This window comes from Cyprinodon tularosa, unplaced genomic scaffold (assembly GCF_016077235.1).
Source record: "Cyprinodon tularosa strain WSP-4 unplaced genomic scaffold, ASM1607723v1 ctg43, whole genome shotgun sequence".
Classification (NCBI taxonomy): Eukaryota; Metazoa; Chordata; class Actinopteri; order Cyprinodontiformes; family Cyprinodontidae; genus Cyprinodon; species Cyprinodon tularosa.
Window position 1 is genome coordinate 602,090 of NW_024039152.1, and position 27,726 is coordinate 629,815.

The 27,726-nt window shown below is 38.7% G+C and overlaps 1 protein-coding gene across 2 annotated transcripts in view; it reads left to right on the plus strand.

Moving 5' to 3' along the window:
* The first annotated feature begins 288 nt into the window (after nucleotides 1-288).
* The window catches only part of rhoq (ras homolog family member Q), a 34,787-nt gene continuing 7,349 nt past the window's right edge, over nucleotides 289-27,726 (plus strand). The window contains exons 1-3 of one of the 2 annotated variants that reach the window (XM_038299460.1): nucleotides 289-786; nucleotides 1,067-1,125; nucleotides 25,316-25,480. In XM_038299460.1, coding sequence (XP_038155388.1) covers nucleotides 645-786; nucleotides 1,067-1,125; nucleotides 25,316-25,480 — 366 coding nt within the window. In that variant the 5' untranslated portion in view covers nucleotides 289-644. Of the gene's footprint in view, nucleotides 787-1,066; nucleotides 1,126-10,611; nucleotides 10,843-25,315; nucleotides 25,481-27,726 lie in introns of those variants that run through there. The other variant, XM_038299459.1, reaches the window with a different exon arrangement.

A 27,726-nucleotide genomic window follows, 5' to 3' on the forward strand; every position in this document is an offset into this window, starting at 1 on the left:
CTGCTCTCTATGATCAGAGTGGTTTAATACAATATTTCCAAATACATTTCTGTCATGCTTAATTCACTACTTCTTAATCCCTTAATGAACAGATCTTCTTCTTCAGAAAAAGAAGTTTTTTGTTGTTTTTTCCTCCATATGTCTAATGTTGTGGGCTATTTTTTCCCAGTCCTTTAACCTCTGACCCAGCAGGCGGACTGCAGACTACTTATTGCTTTTAAAAGCCAGGCTCCGCCTCTCCAGCCTGCCTGTCCAGCAGCAGCAGCAGCGGAGGAGGAGGAGGAGGAGAAGGAGGAAGAGGAGGCTCAGTGCGCCGGGGAGCGTCAGGGGAGCAGGTCACACCGCGGAGGGAAGCGGACACGGTGGATCCCTCCTCAGCTTCAAAGGAAACCCTTTACTGCTTTGTCTGGGGGATCCAGTAGAAAAACCAAAGGGGTTAAAGTTGAGCTTTAATCTGGGAGGAAAGGAACCGGTGTTTGGCAGGAGGGAGACAGAGATGCTGCTCCAGCCCGACACGGTGCAGCGCGCAGTCCGCCTCCAAGGCTGCTGATGCCCGCCGCGGTGCGGGGATCCCCACCCAGCAGCACCGGCAGGAGGTCGGCACAGCAAGGCGTCCAGGAGAGGATGCTGTTTGGGTCCGAACCATGGCGAACGGAACCTGTTCTATCATGCTGAAATGCGTCGTGGTTGGAGACGGTGCGGTGGGTAAAACGTGTCTCCTGATGAGCTATGCCAACGACGCCTTTCCAGAGGAGTATGTGCCCACGGTGTTTGATCATTATGCAGGTAGGGTTACATCTCACGAACCATGACATCACTGAGCTGCTGCTTTGCTTTGTTTGGTGATAATTATCCCATTAGAAATGGAAAAAGAGGAGAAGAGAGACGTGGATTCCCTCCCTTGACTTTTCTCTCACTCTTTCTGCAACTGCATTGCATCTGTTCAAAACCACTTGTTTGCCTTCCTCATAGCTGGAAGTCCCTGAGACCACCACCCCTCAGTCCCTCTGATCCCTGTCTCCTCACCCCACCCTCACCTTTCTGCTCCTTTCCCATGTTCTTGCAGTGAGTGTCAACGTTGGAGGGAAGCAGTACTTGCTGGGACTGTATGACACAGCTGGCCAGGTACAGTTTATTTTGCTTATGGTTTACTATCTGCTTTATAGTCACAACAGTGCTGGGAGAAACTATTAATCTCCACTGAGATGTTATGTCCTCTTTTTAACTGTGTGAGAACATCATCATACCTTAATATCAAATTGGCTTTATCACAGTAATATCTGAGTCCAGACTTTGACTAAGCCACTTCAAAACCTTAATTTTCTTGCTTAGTTATAGACCACTGTTCTTCTTATAAAAAAAAAAAATCAAACTTAAAGGTCACATACAATGTTCTTTTCAAGGAATGTCTGCTCGACTATAGAATTAATAGTTCCATCATAAAAACAAGCCATCTGGGTCCTTTTTCCTCTATTTATTTATTAGTTTATTTATTTTTTATCAAGTTTCTTTTGTTGTTGTTGTTGAATCGTTTGCCCCATTTAACTATCCTTTTCAAACCGTGCCGAGATCGGTCCGAGCACGGCAACCGAGATAACTGTTGAGTGTAAATGGCACGCAAACTGAACCGAACAGCGCTAGACTGGTACTAGTTCATCACTAGGACTCGGCGCGGTTCAGTTGAGGCTTGGTTCTCAGATAACGAAGAGAGCATGGGCAGACTGTTTCATCTCCTTACAGTCAGCTTCCTTGTAGTTGCCGGTAATGCACATCAGTAAGCTGCTTGCCAACCGCCATAAAACAGAAGAAGAAAATTTCAGACTTTTATAAAAATAGTAGCTTCCCTACCTTTCCACACGATTTCCAGTGATGATTCTGCTTAGCAGTGTGATGAACCTCAACGTTTGTCGTTGTTTGCTGCGTCTGTAAGCGCCGATTAGACCATCGTTTGTTATATCCACTTCCCAAAAGCCGACTCTGTCAAGTAAATTCACCAAATGCCGCCTTCTTTGCCTGACTCTCTGCAAACAATGACATATCACAGGTATAGCCAAACATAACTTTCTGAATGTTACGGGCACCACCATTTTGATTTGCCCTATTTCGTCCTTCAATCCCAGAGAGCAGTAGTACCGCAGATCGTTATTAGGAGGCAAGGAACCGTGCTAGCCGATGTGTAAACGGACGTAAGGAATCAAGCTCGGCACGGTTAACTGATCCAAGCAGAGCTGAGGCCTGCAGTGCTTTAGAAGCCTTTCTGGGTTTTCTTTTTGTTTCCTCCTGGATGAGTCATCAATGCTCTCTTGGAGTAATTCTGGTTGGCCATCCACTACTGAAAACCCCAAATCCTTAGAAGTGGCCTTATAAGCCATTCTAGTCTGATACAGTACAGACTAGTTTGGATGGTAGAAACTGTGGTTATTTTCAGTCTACTTCATGCTGTCTATAGTATCTTCTTCAAAGTTCTGATAGTAGTAGCTTGTCGAAATGAACTTTGGTATCCAAAAATCTGATTGGGCAAATTGTCAAGTCATGATTGAACAAAGTTGGGGACAATTCTTATTTTCTTTTTTAACAGATTGCTTTCTCTTCATTAATAAATAAAAAATTTTATTAAATGAAACGTTTTTTAGTCACTGCAGTTCTCTTTTTCTGCTATTGAAGTTTTTCATATTATCTAAAAGAATTAATGGAACAAAAACCCTCCAGAATCTGTAAGGAGGTAAATCATTTCTGACAGCACTGTATGCTCTACGTCCATCTACCACGTTTCTCATTTGCTAAATGGTCCTCCAAAACGCCCACAGGAGCTTCTAGATGCTAAGCTGCAACAGGTGATGGTTTCACACAGGGGTTTACTGCCAGAGACTGGTGCACCGTGGACAGCGATGGCAGTGAGGGGGGCTTCAATAGTTCTATTATGCAGAGAACAGGGCTCCTATGTCCGGTAGTGATGTCACAGATTTTGCTGCTTAATGCCTGGGCTTTCTCTTTACAATGTGTGATTCAGTTTGCATTGGGGAGTTGAGACTGTACTGAAAACTGCCCACACACAATAATGTTTTCCTCTCAGCAGCACAGCTACTGCACACACAGACGGCTGCAACCCACGACAAGCTCCAGTTTATTTAGAGCATCAGTGTGAGACATTTACATTATTGGTTTACTTTTCTTTTCTTTTTTTTTTACAGTAAAATCATGATTTAGTTTACCGATTATTGAGATTATGTTTATTATTATTATTTATTGCATTGATGTGAATTGAAAGCAGCTGTTATTTCTGCAAAGAACATTTTCTGCTGGTTCATGCTTTTTTAAATTATAAATAGCTCCCGAAATTTATCAGTAGATTTTTTCTTAAGTCTTGGTAGAATGTGTCGCAAGCAATGGTGGAGATGCTGAAAAAAATGAGAAAAAAGTGTTCTGGTCTGATGAGATCCAAGTTTAGCTAAAGAAAAAGCTAATGTTACACATCCTTTAACCATTTCTATCGTGAAACATGCCACTGACAGCATCATAATGTGGGGGATCTGGATGATCATTTGTGGGTTGCATGATCAATTAAAGTGTGACATGTAGAGAGAAAAAAATAAACTTAAAAAATAAAAAAATGTCTTTTTTACTTTAAAGCTTAAATTGTGACAGAGGCGATACATTCTTCATATCTTGAAAGCACCAACCTCAACATGAACCGTTGTGGTTGTCGCATCATGCCATGAGCTTGTTTGTCAGATCTCTGAGATAATTGGAAGATTGAGTGAGGTAAATCTAGAACAATCCTTGAAGAAAGCGGTTAGGGGCTGCAAAGGACGTAAGACTGTGGATCGTCTTCTAGCAGTAGAACAATGCTGAAACTTTAGCTAGAGCTACATCGGAATGGTTTAGCTAAAAGTATATTGACATATTAGAATGGTCTAGTCAAAGTCCAAATCCAGTTGATATGGTGGCAACTGGCAAGCTATAAAAACTGATGTGTATTGTCACTCTTCATTCATATAGAGCAGGCATCCCCAAATTCTGTCCTTGAGGGCTGCTATCCTGCAGGTTTTAGAGGTTTCCCTGCTTCAGCACAGCTGATTTACATTAATAGTTGACTAACAGGCTTTTGCTGAACTGCAATCATCAGAATCAGCTGTGCTGAAGCAGAGAAATCTCTAAAACCTGCAGGACAGTGGCCCTTGAGGACCGACTTTGGGGATGCCTGATATAGAGCTTTAGCCATTTTACAAGTAAGAATAAGAAACATTTTTATCTTTCTATGTGCAATGCTGGTGAAGCCATAGCAAAAAAGATGTGAAACTAGAACTGCGACCGCAACAAAATATAGTTCTACTCAGGATTGCTAAATATTAAAAGATATTGCTTTCTATTTCTAATTAGTTTGAAAACAATATTTTTCAATTGTATTTTGACCACTTGTCTTGGAGAACACTGTCGCAACAAGGGCTGAAACAATTGGATTCATTGTGATTATTCGAATATTGAAATAATCATGAACTAATTTAGTAATGGATTAATCATTCAATAATCTTATTTAGTAATTGATTATCATCAACTGGAGTATAGATACTCTAAAATATGCCTTTAACTGACAGAGAAACCCACTTAGTGCAGCAATAATATATATATATATATATATATATATATATATATATATATATATATATATAGATATATATATATAGATATATAGATATATATATATATATATATATATATATATATATAGATATAGATTTTGCTTTTAAGATAAAAAAAATTAAGAATTTTCGTCTGTCAACAATCATTATCCAGAACTCCTCAGGTGGAAAAGTTTTACTTTCAACTAGTTTAATTTCTTAAAGAATATTCTTGAAGGTGCCTTTGTGTATCTGATTAGTAATCGAAAAAATAATCGACAGATTAATCGATTTGCACAATAATTGTCAGTTGCGGCCCGTGTTGCTGAAAGCTGCAGTGTGACCGTTAGATTCTGCTGAAAATTACCCGCTGTACATTTAAGTGTCGACTTAGCCTGTCCTATAAAGTTATTTTCCTACAAAATTCAAATATGAACTACCTTCACAGGTCTATTGCAATAAAAAAACATAGAAAATTTAAATAGAATTTAAATGAAATGACATAATGCAGAACATTTGAACAAGTAGGAGAAAATGCAACGAAGAACCCCGGTTTTTCAGTTTTAATGATGATATTTTTGTATTTTCATTCTAAAAACCAAAGTCAGACTTTTGGCACCAGGAGTTATGAGCAAATATGTTGATGGTGGTAGCCCACAGGCACCCCCCAAGTATCCAACTGTATAGCTTTACTGTAGCCTTGTCTCATCATACATAGGAAATTGCCATTTATTGGCAACCTCTTGCCACAAGATTATGAAACACATTGTATGCATGATCTTTGCTTCAAGATTGCCTCACCCTTCAGCAACAGGCTGAGAGTGGTGAAATTCAGCAGTAGACAGACTCAGCTTGTCATTTAGAGTCTCAGCATAATGTTTTATAAGCTACATTTAATGTCCTTGCAAGTAAAGAAAAATATCTTTCTATCTACTCTTCATTTTTAAAGTCATTCTCTAAAAGAAAAGTAGACATTGGTATAACTGCAGGTGATGGAGAGATGTTGTTTTAATTCAAAATATAATGAGCTGCTGTGACATGTTGAGTTTAATGGTGTTTAGGTAAAATATGGGCATAATTGATTAAACAAGGTCCTAAAAACTGTGTCCAAAAGCACTCCAAAATTCAGCATTGAGGATCAAGAGGGCAAAAAATATCACATAAAACATTAGAGAGGGGTACAATCAGTAAACACAGTTTTGGTTTTGTTTTCGTTCACTGTCAGACAGTCCTGAGTCAGACAGTCTGTGACGTGTCAATTAACTGTTAAGCAGCGGCCGCAGTGGTTCAGACATCGGGATTAAAATGGAACACATTTCGATATCAGCAGCATAACAAGAAAAGAAAATATACTTTGTAAACATAGAATCCAAATGCAGAATATATAAAGAAATTTGAATAGGACTCATAATAGAGCCTTCTGGTACTCAAATCAGTCTGGGCAAAAAGAGTACTCCCTCAAAGACTCAGAATAAGAACCATCTGACATGAGATTCAAACCAAACAGAGCTTTTAAGAACGGGGATATGTCAGAGATTTAATAGAAGAATACTTTGATGGACTGTCAAAGGCAGCAGATAAATCTAAAAGAACCAAAACAATGGAGTCAGCAGTCAAGAGAAGATCATAAATAAATTCCTTAAAGTTCTGTCTTTGTACAATGAATTTAAAATCAGACTGAATGGTTTCACAAACACCATGAGTATTTAAAAAACGTACAACTTGGACTGTGGAGCAGGACAACATAAAAAAACAAGATTCCTCTTTATGATAAACTGTGGCACGGCTGTATGTTGCTGAAGTAGAAGATCTCAAGTATAAAATGTTTCAAATTCATAAATGACACACAGGATCCAACAGGAAACCTACTAAAAAAGATAGCAAATCATAAATATAGTATAGGCACAAAAGGAAAGAAGCTTAGGAGAAGTAGGTTAATGTCTGTAACCTCAAGAAAGTAGTCACATGAACATCAGTAAAAAAGCAAAGTATTAGCAATACATCGGTAAGGCTGTTACTGACAAATACCACATCCTGGTTCATGGAAATCTGACCTGAACATTTCAATTTTATCTATTTGCAACTGTATTTTAATTTGTTTTTGATTTGAAAAGAAACTGCGTTCTGTAACATCCTTGATAGAGGTAGTTTGTCCATCATAAAATGAAGGAATTTTAATTGAAAATCAGCATTCATTCACATAATTACCCCACTGAGGCATAAAGATATTTATATAATCATTTAGGCATGCTCTTTCCTTAATCTAATTTCTCTATAAATTAAAGACAACTGCTTTTCAGAACTTAGTCTTTAGTTTAGGACATAAAAGCAACGCACACATGGAAAGGGAATGTAGACGTCACCCAGCAGACTACTGTCACTAAAGAAAAGAAACAACCAGATTGTCATTTCGAAACTCTTGAGCAATGGAAGCTGACAGAATCATGACCATGTCATCAACAAAGAAGGTAAGGAAAAACAGAACAACTGTTAACAACGGTGGTCAGCAAAGGAGTTAGTGATGCTGCTGCTGCAGAGAAGTCTGTGTGGATATGTAGTCTGAGCTCTGGCAATGACTTCAATGTTGGATAAATGTGGTTTGGCAGTTTAAACAGCAGACAGTTTCTAAACAATCAGTGTCTTTATTCTGAACTTAAAACTACCGGATACTATCTGAGTACCGCATCTTAAAGTAGCTCGTGTTTGCAGTGTAAATCAAGACACAAACGTTTTCTTTTAGGTCATTCCAGGAATCCTTTCCGTTGTATTTCAAACTATAAACCTTATGGCTGATTATTTTGCTAGTATATTAATCTGTCGATTATTTTTTTCGATAAATCGATTAATAGTCAGATAGCCAACGGTTCGTTAAAGAAGACTTTTTACCAAATTAAGCCAGGTGAAACTAAAAGTTTTCCACCAGAGTTCTGGATAGAGCATATTGACAGACGAAAAGTTTTTTTGTTTTATCTTAAATTCAAAATGTTTATTTTTTTTATTTACAATCTTGTCATAATTACTTCTCTAAGTGGGTTGCTTTGTCAGCTAAAGGCATGTTTTACATTCTCTAAACTCCAGTTAACAATGAATCGATTGCTTAATTAGTTGACGATTACTTCAATAATTGATTAATCATGATCAATCCGATTCATTGTTTCAGCCCTAATAAACTTTTTCTTTTGAATCAAAGCTGAAAAGAATGTTCAGCATAAAATCTAATCTAATCATTTAAGATTAAAAGTCTGTATTATCTATTGGATAGGTTTTTTTCCTTTTTTATATTTGACCAAAAGTTTCAGGAATAAACTGGTTGATTTGAATGACTGGGTGGCTTGTTGGTAGTTTTTGGAACTAAATGTTATACAGCTGCACAGTAACTTTTGCAGCGTTATAATAACACTTAAAGAGTTAAATTTAACACCAATCCAAGTTCATTTGGTCCTACTCTGAAATAGAGTTAAATTAAATCTTTTCATAATGTATACTCCTGCTGTTGTTGTAATTAGTCTGAAGGAGTCAAAATACTTTGACACTGCACATTTAACCCTGTTAAATGTGCAGTTTAACTGAGTTAAATGTGTGTATGTTTGATAATGCAATCTGACATTTGATGGTGAATAATTAATAATTAAAAGGACTACATATCTGAAAACATCAAATACTACTCTGTACCAATTTTGGTAAGTGAGTTCCAAAATAATTCTGTAGATGTGATGTTTATTTATAATAAAAATTAGATATTTTAGAATCATTCAGCTGGCTTATAAGTGAGGTCTGAAGCTGAAAAACAATGCTTTTTAAGTATTTTAACAAAACATAAAAATATACCTTGCAATAGAATTCTGGTTACGATATGTCCAGAAAAAACAACCCTACAGGACAGTATAAACCTAGCATTTCTGTCTGAAATAAACAGTAAACCATTCAAGTGAATTTAGTTGAACACTTAGAAAGTAAGGAGCAATTAGTTTAGCCATTGACTTCAAGGAGCACCTTTCTTTAGGACCGCTGTCACTTGATCAGTAGCTCTGTGATGTCGTCTCTCCACAGTCTGAGATTAAGGCATGCTGTCTGCCCACTCATTGCTGCTCTTCAGCCAATCAGCTTATAATATGCCCATCTCTGCTCCCTACTGATCCCTGCAGTAAAATGATCTCCCTGCAGCAGAGTTTGATTATAATAAGATGCTTTGAATTATCCATCTGTAGAAACATGCTGCATTATAACAGTGTTACAAATACGTAAAAACAAATTAAATTCCTTTTTTATTGGAAATCTTACATGGTCACTGGCACCTTCCTAATAAAAATTCTAATTTGGCGATAGCATTTAATAAAAGTAAAGGATAAATATAGCATTACAGTTGTAAGTTGTATTGCATTTAGAAATTCCACACCAAACACTTAAAAGGTATTGTGTAGGATTTTTTAAAAGGCCCGCCCTCTCCAGTTAAAAAAAATGTGCGTGCAAGATCCTGCACGAGCCCATTTCTCCTTGTGAACGCCTTGTTTAAAATGTGCTGTTCTCATAGCTCATACAAGCTTACTGTATCCACATACAGTGACTATATAGTAGACTTTATAGCAAACTCGGTTAACTGACCGTTCGCACAGATGATCACTGCTTTTTGCTCCGTTGGTCACGTAACTCCTTCTCTTCTGCGCGGTGCCATCGTTGTTACTAGTTGCCACTGTTGGATAGAGGCAGCCTATGGTAACAGCTGCCCGCTGTGAGAGCAAATCCCATGGTGCTTTGCATGGAGAGCTGTCCGTGCAAAGCTATCTGGGATATATCTACCTCTTCTGAGGCCTTTCTTTTCTTGCACTTCGTAGACACTTTTTCTCTTACGACCCACGGCCATTTTCAAAAAACCCTGATGAGAAAGGTGAGCTTCATTGACGTAGCTCACCACACACATATGCGACTGAAAGTGCGCATGCGGAGAAAAAGATAGCTAATGGGACGAGCGTGTAGGACGGCCTTACGTCAACATATCACCAGAATTATTGACAATTTGGAGGACCACTTATTGTGATGATGCAATCGGAAATAAAAAATCATCCTCTATACCTTTAATGCACCTTAAGTGGGTCTCTAGTCAGTCACATAACTGTAAGCTGGAACAAAAAACTAAATATAACCCTTAATGACTAGAAGATCCAAGTTTGGTTTTGGGAATTTTGTTCAACTTTCATTTACGTTTTTCTGTTAGAAACAGTCTGTTTGACATTTAATTAAAGTTTAATTTTAGGCATGTGTTTTCAGGTCTACACAGGAGCATGCATGAGCAAAGATGGCATTAAATACACATTCCTTATGTTCTTTAGGGTTTCTTTCTTCTGATCAACTGCTGCCTGCTAAGAAACTAAGCCATGCACCATTAACGGAATAGCAGGAGAAGAATGTAGACCAGATGTAATCATTGCGGCAGCACTTCTTTAAAAAAAAAAAAAGACTTTGAAACTGTGCATGAGGAAGGAAGTGGATTCAGCATTTTTTTTTTTTTTTTAGTCTTATGGCATTGCAAGTTTTGGTGAGAAACATTAAATGAATGCAGACAGCCTCTACTAAAGGCAGCACTGTACATGGATTCCTTTCAGCAGCACCTCGCTTCACGTTCTCTCCCCATATGACCTTTGACCTTCTCTGTTCCCTGGCAACATTAAACTGCATTTGCCGAACACTGAACCGTTAACACTTGGCTCTGGGGGCTGCTGTAACAGTCCCACATCAGGCAGTAACTGAAACACAATCTGTTCAAAGACAATAACTAAGTTTGAGAAGGCATGGTGTAGTAAGCTACTATTGCTACCTGTGACTGTTTTTATGTTTTTCCTTAAGAAAGCAGATGGTATTATTGTTACAGTTGGCTAGAAAAAAACAGAACACTGCCTCATTGTCTATCTTAGCACGTTTCATAGTGTGTGTGTGTTAGGGGACGATTTGTTTTTAGCTGAATCAGAGGCTGTCTCTGAAATAGAGACGTTCTCCCAGATGTCTGCTTTGGATGCCGCCGTTTGCAAAGAGTAGAGTTACTGCACCCACCCTCCCCCCAAAGCCGCCGCCTACGACTCGATTGACCTCATGTGGAGCGAATGGCCAGCTGGTAATGTTTATAACTTCAGAGCTTGATCAAAGACACAGCAGTCCTAAGAGAGGAGTAGACAGCAAGGAGGAGACAGAGAGGAAGAGGAAGAGAGAGAGACGGATTTGGTCAGGGGAAGTAAGGCAAGTTTAAGCTGGAATTTCTCTTGAGAGGCTAAATTCGTCCCTTTCGGTTTCATTTTTCTTTTAATTGCTCAGAAATGTACAATCATTTGCAAAAGTGTTCTTTTTTTTTCTACAGTTTGTCACTTTTTACATTAGAGCCTAATCAGTTATGTGTTTTATCTGGATTTTATATAATCATCAAAGAAAAAGTAACACAAAATTGTAGTGTGAAATGAGACTATATGTTATCAGAATATTTCACATAATTTTTTTCTTTACTGGCATTTGAAGTCAGCCTTCTTTTACTCTGATGCTCTTAAATACAACCCAGCACAAAAAATTGCCTTGAAAAGACACCTGATTGGTAAAATGAGTCCAACTGTGTGTAACTCCATCACTGTGTGAATGCTGATCTTATGTAAAAGCCTCAGAGGTTTGTTGGAGAACATTTGTAAAGAAATAACATATTTAGATTGAAACATGGTGACAGCAGCAAATGCACTTTTAGTATATATATTGGTATACTTTAGCAATAGCTGGTACTAAATATGGTGCAAAATTGAAGAAAAGACTCTTTGAGCCTGCAAAATACTTGACATTAGGGTGAAGGTTCACCTTCAAGCAATAGGGCTATATTACATAACAGAGGATAATGTGATATTAAAGAATATTGGATGGTACGATTTGCTGTTACGCTTATTTTACTCACTCTTTTTCTTTTTTTTTTCAAATATCACCAACTCCAACCTTGAATGGAGCATTAATTCATGACTGTATCACATGTGGTCATACGAATATGTAGTGAAAGTCCATTTGAATGATCAAATGCGTTACTGGTAAACAGAGAATATGTGACACCTTAACTAATTTTGTGCATCTTCTCCACTGTGAATTGTGATGATGGTACAAATGTTCATATTTATTGGAAAGATGAATTAAGCTGCATAGAAGGACCAGACCTGAAACTGAGGGGAAAGATCACCCCCTTGCAGTACAAACCTTAACATATGGCCAGAGTTATAATGAATTGGTTTAAATCAGGGGCCTTCACGTCCTGTCCCTTAATTTTACCATCCTGCAACTGCTAGATTCATCACTGCTTCAACATCTTTTCACACTAGACGCCACATGTCTTTGTGCTGGGAGACTGCTCAAGGTCCAGAGTATTAAGACAAAGTGTGTAGATCTACTAATAATTTGATCAAAGCAAATAGAGTCTGGGGTAGCATTAAAACCCATATTTAGAATTTTTGTGTCAACATGACTGTTGAAATTTCCAACTATAATGACCTTGTTAGTATTTAACTGTAAATCAGTTAAGAAGTCTGAGAACTGAAGTGAAAATTGATACTAAGGGCCTGATAAATTATGCAAAAACCCCAAATAGAAGTGGGTTAAGTGCTTTGCAATTTGGATAAAAAAAACCCAAGGGTTATGTATTCAACAGTTGTAGGTGTTAATTAGCGTGGGATTATTTAAGAAGTATAATGAGCAGATAGTTGCAACTGCTTTTCTGAACTTTTTTTATAAAGAAAAATGCTGAAATTCTTTTTTTATAGTTTTCTTTCCATTTCACAGTTTGGACTACTTAGGGTGGGTGTGTCTCAGGTAATTCTAATAACATGTTGAAATTGTTTTCCTTGTAACCTTAAAAATGCAAAACTTTTTTTTCTCCATCATGTTTGCAGCTTATCTATGCTGCAAATTATTAGCTCAATCTTTTTAGAATTGTTCTACATTCACACCATCATGCCTCAGCTTAGACTATATGTGCTTTGAGAGGTTCTGGTACTGTCCTTTTCCCCCTTGCAATTTGGCACTGCTTTGGGGATTGTTCCACAAGGAAAAGCCAGTTTAGCTAAATATGAGGAGAAGAGCAGAGTGGAAAGTCTTTACTTATTCATTCCTTCCCCTTCCTGCTGCCACTGCACTCAACCAAGTCTAGCTCCACTGCCTGCCTGATAACCAGGAGGATGTGGATGCTAAGGGCTGTGGTGCCCATGGAAAAGCCTCAGGAACAGAAACTCAGGTGACCCGTATCCCGCTGTCCTATTGACCCACACTTTGTTTCTGGCTGGCGCCTGATTTGCTCAGCCCATCAGCTGCCCTCACACTCGACTGCCCACCCTGTAATCACCTTTACCACTTCATTTCACACGTTAATCCAAATCCCCAAACAGCCCTGCTATACAGGCTGATGAGGGGTTTTCTCTAGCTTAGTGGCCTAAAGAGCCTCAAATCCTACAGCTGGGACCGGAGGGTGGCAGGTCAGGATGGAGATAAAGGTTGGAGGCTGACCCCACTAAGCTGCTTAGACACAAAATACACAGTTATGCAACATCATAATGTAATCATCTTAAAGCATTTTTAAAAATGTGTTGCTCTTTAGTAGGTTTAAAAAACTATTGTGGGAAAACACAATTGACATTTACCAGAAAAGAAGCTAAAATAGACTAATAGCAGCCCATAGTTCAACAGCTTGTTGAATGACCTTCAGCACCACTATCTCTAAAGAGTAATTTCTCTAATACTATCAGTCTCATAATATAGTGCTGGAATTTCTTCAACTATTCTTCATTTTGCAGGCAATTCTCTCTGCACTGGTCTATCAAAACCTGTTAAGAACAAAACATTTTAGTTAAAAATGAGTTCTTGACTTTGACCATTGGATCAATGGATTCTCAATTTCAGACATTCTTATGTAGATTTCAAGGTGTGTTTGAGGTCGACTCAACTCTAGGAGACATTAGTAAATTGTCAAATCAATGGGGGCTTCTTACCAAACTGGTTCCATTGTTAGGTTTAGCCCCAGTTCTTCGTGTTTCCATCGTCACAACCTTCTGGAAGCTGGCTATAGCCCGTCCTCAATTAATGCCAAAATCAAAAATCATTGGGGTCTTAAGCTGTGACCCAAATCCCAAACCGTTAAGGCAACAATAGCATCTGCAATTATGTTAAAGAAACGTTTATTCTACTTTCTAGTTTTTTACACAGGTGGCAATTTCACATTAATGGCACAATCATGAAGTAGAACAAATTTATTGGATATTTATTGGATATTTTAAACTTTTCTAACAAATGAAAGCTGAAGAGTGGTGCATGTAAAATTATTCAGCCCCTTTTCTTTCAGTGCAGCAAACTCTCCCCAGAGGCTCATTGAGGATTTCTGAATGATCCAATCTTGACCTAAATGACTGATCATGATAAATAGAATCCATCTGTGTATAATTATCTCTCAGTATACAATAAATGCACCTCCTCTTTGATAGTCTCAGAGATCTGTTTAAAGCGATCCTTAAAAAACAAGGAACACACCAGGCAGGTCGGGATACTGTTGTTGGGAAGTTTAAAGGTGGATTCGAATATAAAAAAAATTACCCAAGCTTTACAAGTGCAAAGGAGCACTGCAAGCGGTAATAGTGAAATGGAAGAAGTATCAGACAACTGCAAATCTAGGAAGACCTGGCTGGTACTCTAAATTTTCATGCTCAAACAAGAAGAAGACTGATCAGTGATGCAGCCTAGAGGCCCATGATCCCTCTGGATGAACTGCAGAGATCTACAGCTGAGAAGGGAGACTCAACAATCAGTCGTATACTGCACACATATAGCCTTTATGAAGAAAGACATTTCTTTAAGATATCCATAAAAATCCTTAAGGTTTGCCAAAACCACCTGGGAGACACAGGTAACATGTGGAAGAAAGTGCTCTGGTCAGATGAAACCAACATCGAACTTTTTGGCAACAATGCAAAAACATTATGTTTGCCGTAAGAGCAACACAGCTCATCACCTTTCACGCACCACCCCCACTGTCAAACATGGTAGTGGCAGCATCGTGGTTAGGGCCTGCTTTTCTTCAGCGAGGAAAGGGAAGATGAATATAACTGATGGGTAGATGGATGGAGCCATGTGCACCTGGAGTCTGCAAAAGACCTGAGACTGGGATGGAGGTTTATCTTCCAACAAGACAATGATCAAAAACATAAAGGAAAATCTAAAATGGAATGGTTCACAAATAAATATACCAGGTGTTAGGATGGCCAAGTCAAATTGCCGACCTGAATTGATGTATAAAATTGATAGAGACAGACTCCAAGCGACTTGAAACCCAAACCCATTTCATTTTACTTCATGATTGTGACCCACTTTTTGTTGATACTTCACAAAGAATTACAGTCTTATATCTTTATGTTTGAAGCCTGAAATGTGAAAAATGTTTGAAAAGTTCAAGGGAGGGCAAATATTCCAAGGCATTGTAGATGGCATGAATTCTGCTCAAAATTGAGATGAAGAGGTTCTTTTAGCAGATCATCTGCATAGGACTGAAACCTCCTTTTTAACTTAAACTTCTAAGTTGGGAAAATCTGTTTTTTGGCCATGAGAGGTCTCTGATTCTTTTCAGCATTCACAATTGGAGTAATTGTGTTTTCAAGTGTTTTCCTCCTGGGTTAGAAGAATTCAACTGAATTTCATAAAATATTAATACCCAAATAGTTGTAAATCATTGTTTCATCATATATTTGCCTATAGGTTATGTTTAGAGGCTTAAAAAGCATGATATAGGACCTTTAATATCATTAGGTGGCATGAATAAATACTTATTCTAACTCTCTGTCACTGTACTGTTGGTACTAATCAGAGATCACATGAATAGTATTGGGAAACCATAAAGACGGCATAAATACATTAAGTTGATATTGGAACATCTGTTTGCAGGAATACTGGGATGTATATGGTAATTTAGTATTAATTGCCTGCACTGCATCCTGTTACAAACTTCTGAGTATGAAAGAGGGAGGATTTCACATGAATGCCCAGGGTGATGTATAATAAAATAACATCAATCTGGGATGCTAAATGTGATAAAGAAAACCGGTATTTTAAAAAGCAGTTCTTGCATCATCTTAGGTTTTTTCCAAGATGCTTGGGTCCTTTCTGAAAAAAAAATCTAATATGTGCTGATAAGTTGTTTGGCTTTCTCCAAACAAGATCATGTGCATTGTCATGAAGGGTGCTTAACATCTCATCCTTCCAAAGAACACTTCTTCAGAAGTCCTCAGGTTCAATCAATCAGAGGCTAATTTACAAAGCTAGGTCGATATGCTGCCATATTGTTGTGAGTGAGGAAAGGCTTCCCCTTCAACTCTTAATGAAGGCAACTTTCCTGTCATTAACTTTAAAATTTTAATATGTTTAGTGAGCCTCCATTGACCTGTAGATGCTAAGACAGAGCTTTATTTCTTTTTTTTCCTGTACAGCATGTTCTGATCTGAGGGTTAGTGTTATGGAATATCTAATCAGGGACCAGCAAAAGCTGCATCTTTGAAGTCATTGCTCAAGTATTATTGTCATGACATTAATATGTAGAGTAGCAAATGTTACAATCTGCTGTTATTGAGATGATGATACATTGATTAACTGTGTTTTGATGAGTGAGAAGGTTTTTAATAAGAGATCTGCAGAGCAAAAATGGAAAGTCAGAGGAAACTGTTCCCTTGTCCACCCTCTCCCCAACTAGCTGCTTGGCAACCAGTAGGGACTCCTGGGGGAATGCGCTTGTCCATAAAATGTCATTTAATCCCTACACAAACACAGTGAAAATGTTAAACTATGGATTTAAATGAGCTCAGAGCCAGTGGGATTTAACAAATCTGCAACTGGATGGCATTTGGAAAGATTTTATGAATTTTGAGGCAGTTACATTTTTACTGCAGATCACAAAACTAAAATATTCAGTCACTTTAGAAGTCAAACATATTGGATATTTCCCATGCTTCTTTGAGAAATGACTTTCTAAAGCAACATCTAATGGCTCAAAGTCTGAGCAGCAGAGGGAAGATTTGACCTGATTCATTTTGCAGAGTGGGTTCAGATCCAGTAACGCAGAATCCTATTTCAGAGGGTGCAGTCATCATGTTGTCCCTCTATGTTAATTCACAGACATCCAACACTCTCCTGGTGAGTAATCCAAACTTTCTGCTAAAAGATGATGGTGTCATAGCTCCGTGTTTTTCTTCCTCTCATCGAAAGCCCCGACTTGAATCCTTTCTCACAGTTTTCTGGAGGAATTGTTAGCAGCTGCAAATTTGCTCACATTTGGATCCAGCCAGGGTGTTTGATAATGCTGCCAAATGTGTGTGTTCTTAACTATTTTCTGGACAGTAGGTAAGGTCTAGAATAAAAAGTTAAACACAATACTGTACATCACTTAGAGGAATGTTACTTTTTTGTTTTTCTCAGGGTTAGTATGAAGCCAAGACTTTTTAGCTCCATCTTTTCATAAACTGCATTTCTCATCCTAAATCTCAGCTAGGCTGTAATGACACATCACTAGAGATTTAGCAAATCTTCTCCAGGGGTAAGAATAAGATTATCCAAGAAATTTCCCAGGCAATGTCACATATAAAGAGTACAATTGCATACATAAATAAGCAGTTCTTTTATGTCTTGTTATTACAAGTAAAGTTGAAGAATAGCACAGAGCAGAGGGATGTTCTCACCATGCAGGCATGCTCAGACAGAAGGCATTAGTGTTCAGGCTATAATTCATTATCATTAATCATAGTTAAAGTACTGGCGGAGCACATATAGGCATTGCTTTTATTCCAGCAGCGTTTAAAATGTGCTTTTTTTGTACATTAGAGGAACAGAGGTGCAGCTGGGTCTGCTTCAGGGCGTGTGTTCTCACCCGCCGGCCATATTGGTGCAGGCGTCTCCGACTCTGCTGATATACTCTCAGTGGTTTAGGAGGCCTGAGGAGGCATTGGAAGCAGATGGGGGGGGGGGGGGGGGGGGGGGGGGGGGGGGGGGGGGGGTTAGATGAAGAGGAGAGCTGGAGGGGAAGCACATGAGGGAGGGGGATGAAGAGGAGGAGGGAATGACTCACTGATATCATTCCACTCTTTGTCACTGTGTGTCACTGACTTAACGGGAAAAAGTCAAAGTTATAAAGCTATTCCTGAGGCTGCTGAGCATCAAACCACTCTGGGAGCAAACGTTTAGATTTAAACAGTAGTGACCTGTCTCAGAAGTGGTGAGACGTCCAGGATTACTCCAGAAGTAAAATCAACACTTTTTTCAATTCAAAGGTCAAAAAGAACCAATTGGCAGAGTTACAATATGAAAAACAGTCCTGACCAAAATAACCATTTAGATCAGTATTCTTTTTAGCTATAAAACTAAAACCATGCAACCAAGATGTTGCAGATTAGATGGTGTGTGGAAAAAATTATAAAATCACTGTTAAATCTGTCATTTAAATTAAAGGGAGAGAAACAATCACAGATAAAACAGCAATTTTGTTTCACAGCCAAATAGTCTAAAACCACATTTTATATTATTTACACTTGACAGTTAATGGTGCTTCTTTCTTTGTTTTTCTATATCAAAATTTGGGCAATATTAAACCACTTAGTTTATTCTAGTCAAGAAATCATCTATATCCAATAATAGGTAATCTATGTAAAGATCACAAAAATATTGTGAAAAAGAATAAAAAAAAAAAATAATTCTTGTTAGAAGGTTTTTTACAATAACATTTTTTTTAATGTCAGACATGTAGAGTTTGTTTTTCTTTTCTGGTAGGTTCCACCATTGGTAGCAGCTGACTGAGATGCTGCTCCATACCATCTCTGGTTGTGGAAATGTCTTCAGACAGCCTCCTACTTGAATAGTTCATCACTGCTTCTCTTTAAGAAACGGGGACATTTTTTTCATAGTTTTCATCCTGTTCCTTTCATGCCTTCCTACATGTTGAAATGTCCTCTTTGAAAACCTGAACTTGGTTTCTATATAATTTTCCTGATAGTTTCCGTAGATGGGGACCATTTTTCTTGTCATCCAGTCAACTGCAGCAATTCATTAGCGTCTTCAGGGATTCTAATTCGATTGCAGCCCTATTTGCTTAATTTGACTTTTGCAGTTTTTTGTTGAAAATTAAAGGATTTCCTATTTCCCTTCTATTTGATCTGAGAAAATATGCATTTTTAAATCCGAATGTTGTAAAATCAGGGCAATTCATAACATTTTTCAGTATCATGATAATTTAACCAACAATTTAAACAGTTTCAAACCTGCTGAAACTCATTTTTATTGCCCCTACAGTCCAAACTACTTTTAATAAGCTTGTAAAGACAGCTACTACTAGTATGCAGCTGTTGCTGCACACTGCTGATCAGCTGGCTGAATGAAGCTATACTTTTACTATTCATATTGGCCAAACTAAGCTGCTCTCAAGTATTTTCATCTCCATGAACTGTCAAGGTGTCTAAACTCAAGTAGCACCAACTCTCTCTGTTGTTGAGGTAACACAGTCTCTGCAGCTATTGAACCATTTATTCATTCGATCTTTTAAATTGTTGCAACAGTATAGGATACTGTTAAAACATGATCATGTTTCACTCACAGTTGCCATAATAAGTCACCATATTTAGTTTCTCTTTCATTTATTTCCCCTTTTTTTTTCTACTGATCATATCATTTCCAGCAGACTCCTACACACGCTTTGTCAATGATGTCTGTTTGAACCTTTGCACTTGGCTAATAAAACTGTGTGACTTATTTCTGGTGGAAACTTTTATCCTATAAGCGCCTCAGCAGGAGTGTAAACATTTCTCTGGGAAGTAGCGATTAAACTCAGGACAGCTGGAGGGTGTGGAGGCCTTTACTGTGTTTGGTAATGTTTCTGAGGTTTACTGAGGAATCGGAGCCGAATCAGAGTAGATCCAGTCCTGTTTACAGTAAACTGCCGAGCTGCTTACAGTGTCTATGCAACGCAGAGGTGAAGGACAAGGTGCTCTTCATCATCCCATGTATGGAGAGACATTAAGAGCATGTTTTAATGCAGATATCTGAGTTTTTGCACAAACACAGCAGGAGGAAAAACAGAGATTGTGCTTGATTTTCCCAAATAGTTTTAATAAACTGTTTTGCACAACGTTTTTCCATGTTGTCTCAATGGTTAGCTTATCTAGACTTATTTGTGTTCTACAAGCAAATGTTGCTGTTTCAGAAAGTTTTAAAAAGCCACTATTTGCACAACTTTCTGCCAGATACAAGACAGTTAAAAAGAAAGAAAAAGGTTTTGGTCTTTAAGCAGCAACAACTTTTGGTTTTGAGGTTTGGAAAAGGAAATCTAAGTAGATAGGTGTTAACTAATAGAATCCACATTACGACCAGAACTAGTAAAGAAGTGTAAAGACTTACAAAAAAGAACAGTCTTTTATTTCAACAGCTAAATCGAGATCTAAAAAAAGGGAGTTCCAATATTAAATTGAAATGTTCTTACAACAGTATGAATTCATGTGGGTAACAGTTGTCTGTTGCCTGCGCAGACTGTTTCTTGTTACTTCAGAGTCCCGACTTCCCCTTTTAAGCAGGCCATACACTGTCCAATATTTTCAATCATTGCACGCAGCTACAGCTCAAACTGTACGGTGAAAGGGCAGGGTTTAAAAGTTCACAGCCCACGATGCATGCTCTCACACTGGGTGGCACGACGCTCTGATGCGACCTTACGACGGCCGACTGAATTTCAAACATGTTTGATTTTCTCGCGACCTTACGATTCCTGATTAGGAGGTAGTCGTGAGTGGCTGATCGCCCTTGGTCACCCCCTGTATACTACACAACGCACGATGAGACTAAAATTCAGCCTGATCGAAAAATTCTCACATGACTGGATAAGGCTAAAGGATAAGGCCCCGAAAAGGCTAAAATAACTGGATAAGACTGGATAAGGCCCTGAAAAGGCTAAAAAATCGCACAGCTTTAAGCTCTTCTTGTCATGATGGATTTAAGAGACTTAACCCACATGCAGAACACCACAGGAAACAGAGTAAAAGTTTAACAGTTTATTATAAGATGCACACAAGATAATTAATGAGCAGATTCTGGTACTGGTCCGGGACTGGAATCACAGAGTATCTGCAGAGATGGATAGTTTGGTTAGCCAGGAAGCTGTGATGACTTGTCCGGGGTTTGATTCTGGTTTGTACCTTGATGAGGTTCAGACTGATCGATGGAGAGGGGGAACCGGTTGGGTCCAGAGAACGTGGGTTCAGCAGAGAGCTCAGCAGCAGCAGCGTCTAGCTTCAGGCTAATGAGGTTCAGACCTTGAGTTGAAGACCTAGCTCTCCTTTGAGAGCTGGCTGGGGAATTCAGACTGATTGTCTTCAGGTTTGGCTTCCTGGGGCAGGCAGGCAGGTTTCCAAGCAAAGCTCCTCCAGAGCTACAGACTTCAGTCAGGCTTTCCTGTGAGCAGAGAAGACAGAGGCTGGTTAGAATCTAGTTACTCTCTAGAGCAGACAGAGATTCTCAAGGTAACAGAGGCTCAGGTTCAGCTAACCAAAACTGGTCAACACTCCGGCGCCGAAGACAGGTCTGGCTGCTGCTTATGTAGGAGGTCTCCTGATGGGCTGATGATCCTCAGGTGTGCTGGAGGCTCCCAGCCCGGGAGACCCACAGCGCTCTATGCTGGAGACAGATGGCAGATCTCCAGATCCCAACACTTCTCTCCTCAGATCCCCTTAAAGGTTTTCTATATGGTTTAGTTCTGCAAATGGTAAAGATTTGAGTGAGGACATGTGAGTGCCATGAATCTGCTATTATCTCACTGGACCAAAAGTCTGGTTCAGGTAAGGTTGAAGAAAAGGCTAGCAAAGCCCACAAATTTACATTTGAAAGAGTTTATAGCATAAAAGGTCTTTTCCTGGAAGGTCATCCAAAGTAAATGGTTGGCTTAAGTCGGGCGTACACTATGCGATTTTTTTTCAATCATTGCACGCAGCTGCTGCTCACACTGTACGACTAAAAACCTAGTCGGACTCAGCTCCACAGTGAGATGGAGCTGCTCTGATTCGTCTATCCGGAAGCCAAACAAATGGAAGGGGAATATGAAGCTCACTAGAGGGAAACGCGCTGAAAGCCCTAAAAAAGAAAAGGCGACAACGTATTTGGAAAAAAGACATGGCTGAGCAAACGTGGCTACTACAGTTATGTCAATTTTACAGACAGAACTGCATTTCACTCATTGGATCCCTGCCATGCTGCTGTGTTTACATCTGAGAGGAAGAAGAAAAAGAAGAATCCTTGTTTGCGCATGCGCCCTGAGCGGTTTGCCATGATGGTCCTCAATATTCCTGATCGGAAGGTGGTTGTGAGAGGCTGACCGCCCCTTATAACCCCCTGTACACTACACGACTCACAGGCTGAAAGTCGGCCCAATCGAAAGATTCTGGCACGACTGGAAAATCGTCCCGAAAATCGCACAGTGTATGCCGGGCTTTAGCCAGCCTCTGACATTCTTTGCCACAAATACCTGACAGAAAGTTTTGAAGATTCTTTTTTTAACTCTCCTTCCTTTCTCCTGGTTGTGTTTGACTTTACATTGACTTCAGTCCTCGTCCAACCTTGTTTGTTACACTTGGTGTTGTTTTCATTATTGCTTAGCTGCCGATATAAGCATTTGCCACATTGGATTGGGATGATTTTCTGGCTTTCTCATTCTAAAAAGAAAGTGACCAAGTTGCACCTACCTTTGTTTTAGATTTGTATCAATATGCGTTTGTATTGTCCCAACATTTGTTGTTATTTAGAGTTGTTTTTCAATAGGGATGACCTCCGCTCATCTCCCGATGCACCCTGGGATGGGATGTATATAATCTCATCAGACTCTTTGACTTTTTTCTATTACTCTATAGTTCAATCTTTATGCTCATCAGCAAATTATTTTTTGTGATCATTCTCACTGATTGGTGGTTTTATTAAGACTAAACAGTTCAACTCCTTAAGTTCAATTCACATTGGAGGAAATGTTCTTAGTTTCATGATTAGTACATTGTCTTAGCAAGCTTTTTTGCTCAGTGTACCAACTGTTCACCCAGACATCATGAGGCTTTTCTAATGTGACTCAGAAAGAATGGCCAGAGTAAAAGCTATAAATCCATCTTAATCCCTAAAATAGTCACTAGTCACCTTACTGTATTCCTTTATTATTTAGGGGTTAATGGGTATCTCTTTCAAATGACACTTTCTCACGCTACATGGCAATTTGATATTATCATGTGCAGCCTTTTTTAATTATTCTGCTCAAGACAAAGTTGATTTTAAAAAGCTGGATTTAACGAGCACGATTAACTTTCAAAAAGGTTAAGAACAGTACATCTGATCATGCCAAACAAAGGTCTTCTTTGTGGACCTTTACGTATATCAGAAAATGCAGACTTCTCTATTTTTTCTTCTAAAACATCCCTTCTGTTCATCTATCCTCGTCTGAACTGTTCTCCATCTTGTCATCACGACTGTGATGACAAGATGACAAGATCACGACTCTACTGTCATTCTACTGTCAGTCACTGAACCGACAACAATTTCCGATCAATCATTACATTTAGCAGCTAGAGAGTTCTTTAAGGATGCTCCTTTTGCCAGTTCTCTTAGGAAAAAGTTGGATACCATTTTCATTCGGAGGCAATAGGATGAAAAGATCAGACGTTTGTGAATCATATCTCCTCTGCAATATCCAATGACGCTTAGTTGACTCATTTACAGTCTAAATACGGGCGTGATGACTGTGGGATAGATTCATCATTGGCTGCAAACAATTTGGTTTGTGGAACCTTTGATAAAGTTTGTATATAATGTGGTTCAGTCTGCAAGATGGTTTAGTGTATGTGCTTTATGAGTGGTGTAGTCTCCATATCCTGTCCATTTCATTGTAAACAGAAGATGGTACAAACAGTGCCAGAGGTAGGCTCTGTTATCATTTGGGCCTAAAATAAAATGTCCAGTTAGATTATTCGGGGTTTCTAGAGGCTACTAAAAGGTAGTGACCTAAATAAACTCAGATGAAGGCCATTGAAAGGTTTCTTATTTGTTTGACAATTTTATGTTAACTGGACTTTTTAGTTTATTATTAGCAGATCTTTCCTACACCAACTTTAGCACTCAGAGCTGAGGTTCTGTAGTGCCTTAAACTGCAGCCAAATTATGGCATCAGGGTTCTCCTCCAAAACCTGTTCAGACATGAAACATAGCCAAACATTTTGCATGCATGAAGTCTTATTCAGGACATATGCTTGATTTTATATTGGTAGTAAAGAATATTCTAGAGGTAATAAAAGGTAGTGTTGTGCAATTTTACCAGCAGGTTATCAATATATTAAATATCTAGGAAAGGAAGTCCCAGTTTGTTAATTGCTCATTAAATAAAAGGTAAATCCAGGTAATGATCATTATTTAAATGATTATTATTGAAATCTGCTTACTCACCTAAATTCTTTAGTCTTTTACCCAAGGTTGGCCATACTCATTCACACACAGGCTTCATAAAGTCAACATTCAGTTAAGAACACTTTGATATAAAACCATCAACATTTGAAATTAAGGAGCTCCTTTCCTTTTAGTCCAACAGGCACTCGAAGACACCTGAATTAGTCTGATGCAACAACAGAGGGAACGATGCTGGGCTTTAAATTGGTTTGATCACTTACAGTGGTTCGGGACATCTCTAACAGGCAGCAGCTGTAATCAGGTGCTAAAATCCAATCGTCGTAGCGGCCAAATGTGCAAGAGGACGATTTGGCAGTCCAAGCAGCTGAATGTGGCAGGTAGTGGAGCCAGGATTCAGAGGCAGCATTAAGGAGGGAAGGTTCTTATCTGCCTCAGGGCAGGCTGGATTTTGATGAAACGCTACAATCAACTTCTGGTTTGATCATAGGCAGAGGGAAAAGCAGTCTGTTTTCGCCAGCAAACACAGACACTCTGGAGGATAGGGACACATGACATGGTTTCAGATGAAAAGGTTGTCTCTAACCTTTTGGAACAGAGTCCTGGGCAAAAGAGGACAGGAAATGTGAATTGTTCGAAATGTGGTTTTAGAGGGACATGACGTAATAGGGCAGTTGGTTCGCTTACGTGGTGGGCTCGCTTATAGACATACAGAAGTAAACTCAACACTGAGAATACTACAATAACCGTTTTATTGCTTTTAGCAGGATAAGGGGCTTCATAGTGTTAGTTGGTTGGCATTGTCATCTTGCAGCAAGATGAGGTCTTTATGTTCTCCCTGTCTGGGTGTGAGTTCTCACTGGGTACTCAGTCCTCTTCCCACTGCCCAAAACCATAAATAGATTAATTGGTCTCTGTTAATGGCTCCAGGTATGCGTGTGTGTGCATTTTTGTCCCTGCTGTGTGTCCTTTTATTGTCTTTAAGGATATCCAGCTGTAGACGATGGGTGATTGGTTCCATTTATTTTCATACGTGTTGGCAAACTAGGATGTATCAACAAAATAAGAAAGATGTGGTAGCTATGTGTGCTAGTCCAACACTTATTTGCATTTAGGACTAGAAAGACTCCAATGTGACTGCGTGCACAGATGTCTGCATCTGAAGAATGATCATATCCTGATGTTCAGAAACTGATATTGCTTACTTAAATACTCTTGCAGCTTGAGAGTAACATGGCATTTTTGTCTCTTTCCAGGAGGATTATGACCGCCTGAGACCTTTGTCCTACCCCATGACCGATGTCTTCCTCATCTGCTTCTCAGTTGTCAACCCGGCCAGTTTCCAAAATGTGCGAGAGGAGTGGGTGCCGGAGCTGCAAGAGTATGCACCCAGTGTTCCTTACCTGCTCATTGGCACACAGGTCAGTGTTTATTGAAAAATAAAACTCACCTCATGATTGGAAGAGTTTCACTACCTCCACAGTTTGACTGAAGACTTTATCTAAAAGGGGGTATGAGTGAATGATTTGTTACTCAATCGTTTCTCCATATTTTCTATGCAAACTTAGTGATTACAGCTGCAAGGAGACAATTAATGATGACTAATTCATCTTAGACAAGGAAATCAATGATAACAGTGCTTCTTTTTTTCTTGTATACAGTATAGTTAGCTTGTCGAAGGGCTGCCTGAAAAATGTTACTTTTCCTTCAGGGCCGGGCCTATGTGCAATTTGGAGGTGTGTGGGCCCTATTTTAGCAGACGCCCTGTGGATACTGATCTCTTGCTCCAAGGGGCTTTGCATCTCAAATTAAGTAGCTTCCGAGCAGTTATAGATAGGTGATCTTTTTTTTAAAATATTTTTTATATTTATTTTATTATATTTATAATTAATTACCAAATTAATTAAATGCAATTTAGGTTATTTATATAGTGCCAATTCACCACACATGTCATCTCAAGGCACTTTACAAATCAACCAGATCATACAGTCAAATTGATTCAAAGTTTTCTATCTAAGGAAAACCAGCTGATTGCATTTGCCGAGGCTGACTGGAGTTCGAGGAGACAGAAGCTGAGATACAATAAGAAATTGAGATACAAAAGGCAACTATCAACCAGTTCCACTGGTGGCCTTGTCCAGGAAACACACAGCCAGGCAGACCAGCTCCGAGCCAGCTCTTATGTCAGAGGATGAAAGAGAATAAATACAGTTAGTAACAGTCAGAGAAACAGGACTACACTAAAAAAAAAAAAAAAACAGTCCAAGCTCCAACATCTATAAAGAAAGGTGTTGATGGCAGCGGCACAGTTGATATTTCTCTCCAGGATGGTGTCACAGCCAAACAGGAACAGAGCAGATGAAGCTAATATGAGAAAAAGACTTAGACAAACTTTATTGCTATTTTGTACAAACAGGGCATTTACAAAATGAAATTTCGTTCAGTACAGCTCTCAAGAAAAGCAGAGAGAGCATAACATTAGAGAGTGTACTAACAAATTCTGTTAAATGGGAGAATAGCGATAGAATGAGGAAAAGGGGTCCTTATGTCCTCCAGCAGTCTAAGCCTATAGCAGCATAACTATAGAGATGACTCAGGACGATAAGCTTTAGTAAGCTATAAGCTTTATCAAAAAGGAAAGTTTTAAGACCTACCCTTAAAGCAGACAGGGTGTCTGCCTCATGGACTAACACTGATTCAATAGAGCTATGGCTCTGGGTGAGTTTGGCAACTGTATTAAAAAATATCTAGGATTATTCTTATTCTCCTCTATTAATAAGGAGAAAGATGCTGCTCTTGCTTTACAAAGGTTCATCTTATACAACAGTAACAGTTTTTCCAGAATATGTAGGATTCCTGTAGGCATGTTAGAGCCCTATTTTCTCTCCAGTTTCCTAGCATTTTGCTTCAGAGTGCACAGCTTTTTCAAAGGGACTGCATTTTCTAAGGCAGTATGCTGGTAACTAGCAACCCCAACCCCAAAATCATCAACTTGTGAACGGGACTAAACTAAACTTTTGCCCTCAGCAGCACTGCTCAGCAACACAGAGGAGAGAGAAAGTGAAACAGGTTATATAAAATGTGTAAATGCATTATCTGATAATTATCTGCTAGTGTTATTTAAAGGGATATTTAACACTTTAAATAACACTTAAATAAAACAGTTACAGCTAAGATCTCTCAAATGGGACTTAAAATTTAACATGATCTAGTCCAAGTTTAGTAGAGAAAGAATACATCATTTTACAGCCCTGGGCTCATGTCAGCCTGGATTAAAAAAAAAAGTATTTTTATTAAAAAGATGAGGATTATATTTACTTTCTATGCCTTGTTTTGGTTTCAATGTTTTTGCATTTGTGTTTTTTTTTAGTAACTGTCCTCTTGAGTTCAGAATCTACTCTCACGAGCACAGCTGGGTTTTCTCAGTCCTTCATAGCAAAGTCAAACTTAAAATTTCTGTACATTTTAATGTTTTCTCTATGCTATCTCATTAATTTTACTATTTTCTATTTGCATCCTTTATTTATTTTGTCATCACCTTTTTTTCTTATGCAAAAATGTCCTTGTCTGTAAAACATTCTTTAAAGAATTAATTGATTGATTGATTAATCAATTGCTTAATTTGCATGAATATTTAATGTGTACATTAACAGTGCTTGGTCTAGAA